The sequence below is a fragment of the Sardina pilchardus genome, chromosome 2 (genome assembly GCF_963854185.1).
Source record: "Sardina pilchardus chromosome 2, fSarPil1.1, whole genome shotgun sequence".
In the NCBI taxonomy this organism is placed as follows: Eukaryota; Metazoa; Chordata; class Actinopteri; order Clupeiformes; family Clupeidae; genus Sardina; species Sardina pilchardus.
Genome location: NC_084995.1, coordinates 45,056,577 through 45,059,076, shown reverse-complemented (window position 1 = coordinate 45,059,076; position 2,500 = coordinate 45,056,577). Strand labels below are relative to the sequence as shown.

Below are 2,500 nucleotides of genomic sequence, written 5' to 3'. Positions count from 1 at the left end.
CATACACATATCAACTACGACAAGCTGAGCAGGGCGCTGAGGTACACAGACACACACACACACACACACACACACACACACACACACACACACACACACACACACACACACACTTATCAACTACGACAAGCTGAGCAGGGCACTGAGGTACACATACACACACACACACACACACACACACACATATCAACTACGACAAGCTGAGCAGGGCGCTGAGGTACACACACACACACACACACACACACACACATATCAACTACGACAAGCTGAGCAGGGCGCTGAGGTACACACACACACACACACACACACACACACACACACACACACACACACACACACACACACATATCAACTACGACAAGCTGAGCAGGGCGCTGAGGTACACACACACACACACACACACACACACACACACACACACACACATATCAACTACGACAAGCTGAGCAGGGCACTGAGGTACACATACACACACACACACACACACACACACATTGGTCCTTGTGTTATGTGTGTGATATGCTCCCTACAGATACTACTACAACAAGAGGATTCTGCACAAAACCAAAGGCAAGAGATTCACCTACAAGTTCAACTTCAGCAAACTCATCCTGGTCAACTACCCCAGCCTTGTGCCATGCCAGCCGGTCAGTGTGTGTGTGTGTGTGTATGGATTGATTACGTTATTGATTAGAACACTGATTTATTGATTACGTTATTGATTAGAACACTGATTGATTGATTACGTTATTGATTAGCTTTAGCCAGATTCTCTCATGTTGTTCTGTTGTGTAGAGAACTTTTATCACTTTATATTTGAATTCATTATTATCCTTCCCACTCCCTTTGTCCTCCCTCTCTCTCTTCTCCTCCATTCTCTCTCTCTCTCTCCTCATCCTCTCCTCCAGATGCTCCAGGGTTCTCCTCCTCTCTCTCTCTCTTCTCCTCCTCTCTCTCTCCCTTTCTTCTCCCCTGAGGGAGGAGTCTCTATGGACCGGGGTAAGACCACGCCATTCCATCACCATGACAACCCCTCCCACTGCCTCAGTTACAGCTTCACCTCTGGATTCAGAACCATCTTAACCATGTGTGTGTGTGTGTGTGTGTGTGTGTGTGTGTGTGTGTGCGTGTCTCTATCTGTGTGTGTGTGTGTGTGTGTGTGTGTGTGCGTGTCTCTGTGTTTATGTGCGTGTGTCTCTGTGTGTGTGTGTGTGTGTGTGTGTGTGTGTGTGTGCGTGTCTCTGTGTGTGTGTGTGTGTGTGTGTGCGTTTATGTGCGCGTGTCTCTGTGTGTGTGTGTGTGTGTGTCTCTCTGTGTGTGTGTGTGTGTGTGTGTGTGTGTGTGTGTGTGTGTGTGTGTCTCTCTGTGTGTGTCTGTGTCTGTGTGTGTGTGTGTGTGTGTGTGTGTGTGTTTCATTCAGCCTCATCATCTCAATCACATCCACTTCTGCTGCCCTACTGCTTCCCAAAGCCCCTCCCATTCATCCCTCATCATCCAATCAGTGGACACTTCCCTTTCCTCTCTGCCCCGCCTCCCTCCTGCACCAGCCTATCAGAGCTGTCAGGTCTGCTGCCTGTCAGCAGTGCCCTCAGCGGCTGGCCAATCAAACCACTTCCAGAGGTACACGCCCTCAGAGCCTTCCTGGATCAAGAGAGAGGGAGTGGAGAGAGAGGAGGAGAGGAAGGAGGCAGGAAGAGGAGAGGAGAGGAAGAGGGAGCGAGTGGAGGAGAGGAGAAGCTCCACAAGACAACTCTGCTCTGAAGGGAGCAGGAGAGGAGGAGGAGGAGGAGAGGAGAGGAGGAGGAGAGGAAGAGGAGGAGGAAGAGGAGGACAAAAGGAGGAGGAGGAGAGGAGGAGGAGAGAAGAGGAGAAGTGGAGGCTTTCACAAAAAAGTCACACACACACACAGACAAACACCTTTGAGCACTTGGAGCTTTAACAGTTCTATTTATGACTTATGTAGTTTGAGGCATGTGTAATCCTAATGTGAATAAAGCACAATATTTCAACAGATCAGCGACTCATCATTTACTATTCACACAGGTTTGAGATGGAGGTGTGTGAGTTATGTAGCTTTGCTTGTTCCCACGGACACCAGCACCACCCTCTGACCACCACCTCCTGCCCCACTGAGCTGCCACTGGGAGAGCTCTGCACAAGCAGACCTGTTCTCCACCCAGACCAGCAGGGGGAGCCAAGGTCTCCTGTAAGGCTATGTCCACAATGAGTAGGGGCGTGGCCAAAGGCCCAGTCCCCCAGCACCAATGTGAGAGACTCTTGCCCAGGAAACAAAGCAGTACTATGCTATTGTTATAGGTAAATATGATTAACCTGTTGTGTGTGTGTCTGTGTGTGTGAGAGAGAGAGAGAGAGAGAGAGAGAGAGAGGGAGTGTGTATGTGAGTGTGTGTGTATTAACAGATAATAATAGTTCATATTAAACAGGACACTCTGTTTGTCACTGAGATGAAATAACAAATCACATTTGCATGAGCCGACCA

At 49.1% G+C, this 2,500-nt stretch overlaps 1 protein-coding gene across 1 annotated transcript in view; it reads left to right on the top strand.

Moving 5' to 3' along the window:
• LOC134099873 (ETS domain-containing transcription factor ERF-like) overlaps positions 1-2,500 on the top strand; it is an 8,855-nt gene that overhangs the window by 4,927 nt on the left and 1,428 nt on the right. Inside the window, exons 4-5 of the mRNA XM_062552902.1 lie at positions 533-647; positions 909-999. Of these exons, the coding sequence (XP_062408886.1) occupies positions 533-647; positions 909-999 (206 nt within the window). The remainder of the gene's footprint in view (positions 1-532; positions 648-908; positions 1,000-2,500) is intronic.